At 56.2% G+C, this 1,379-nt stretch overlaps 1 protein-coding gene across 1 annotated transcript; it reads left to right on the forward strand.

Moving 5' to 3' along the window:
• Positions 1-518: 518 nt before the first annotated feature.
• LOC112896530 lies at positions 519-1,031 on the forward strand. Its single transcript, XM_025964546.1, has one exon. The coding sequence runs from the start codon at positions 519-521 to the stop codon at positions 1,029-1,031; it is 513 nt and encodes a 170-aa protein (XP_025820331.1).
• The last annotated feature ends 348 nt before the right edge of the window (positions 1,032-1,379 follow it).

Below are 1,379 nucleotides of genomic sequence, written 5' to 3' on the forward strand. Positions count from 1 at the left end.
AATGCATCCCGACCCAACAAGGCAAGGAACTCCTCTTGGAGATCCACGCAGGCATTTGTGAGTACCATACAGCCCCGTGGTCGCTGGTCAGTAAGGCCTTTCGCAAGGGTTTTTACTGGCCGACCGTACTGCGTGACGCAGAAGAAGTCATCCGCACGTGCAAGGGGTTCCAATTCTACGCCTGGCAGGCCCACCTACCGGTGCAGGCGCTTCAGACCATCTCCCTCATATGGCCATTCGCGGTCTAGGGTCTCGACATGGTCGGGCCACTCAAGAAGGCTCCTGTCAGCTCCACCCGCCTGCTCATCGCGGTGGACAAGTGCACCAAATGGATTGAGGCAAAATCGATAGTCAAGCCAAGCTCCCAAGAAGCTGTCAAGTTTTTCTTGACATCGTCTACCAGTTTGGTGTACACGGGCAAGAAGTTCTTGGATTTCGCTGATGGGTACGGGATCAAGATCAATGGGGCGTCAGTCGGACACCTTCGCACTAATGGGTAGGTAGAAAGGGCGAATGGCATGGTCCTCCAAGGACTCAAGCCTCGCATCTTCGACCAGCTCAACAAGTTTGCTAGCCGGTGGGTCCAAGAGCTGCCAGCCGTCCTCTGGAGCCTGAGGAGAACTCCCAATCGGTCCACAGGATTCATCCCATTCTTCCTAACTTACGGGGTGGAAGCCGTGCTACCCTCCGACTTAGACCATGGCGCCCCAAGGGTCAAGGCCTTTGGCCCCGACCGAGCCGCAGAGGCTCAGCAGGACGTGGTCGACTTGTTGGATGAGGCTCGGGAAATGGCCTTGGTCCGCTTGGCAAGCTACCAGCAGACCCTTCATAGGTACCACGGGAGGAAGATCCGGGGAAGAACCCTCAAAGTCGGCGACTTGGTGCTGAGGAGAGCGCAGTCGACCAAGGACCAGCACAAGCTCACTTCACCCTGGGAAGGACCGTACATGATCACGGAGGTGGTCCGGCCAGGAATCTACCTTCTGAAGGACAGCAACGGCACCATCCTCACCAACACTTGGAAAATTTAGCAGTTGCATCGCTTCTTCCCCTAAATTCAGTCATTTCATACGCTTTTGTTCGAACGACGACTCTTATAGTGCCCCGGCCTGAGCACTCCCGGCCCGGGTCGCTCAGGGGCCCCATGGGGGTACACCGCCATGCGCACCGTTACCCCCTCTTTCCTTCTAAAACTCACGTACAGAAAGGCAACATCTTTTCACCCGAACGAAAGGGTGACTCGTTCCTCCAGCACTACCTAAGTGATTTCTATTGGGCCACCTAACCTATCGAGCCCTCATCACAACCTATGGCGAACTAGCAGTTGATGCCACTCGGGCCAGCCCCAGGCTACACGCTGCAGCCTACGGTTAGTGAGC

The sequence above is a fragment of the Panicum hallii genome, chromosome 1 (genome assembly GCF_002211085.1).
Source record: "Panicum hallii strain FIL2 chromosome 1, PHallii_v3.1, whole genome shotgun sequence".
NCBI classification, from domain to species: Eukaryota; Viridiplantae; Streptophyta; class Magnoliopsida; order Poales; family Poaceae; genus Panicum; species Panicum hallii.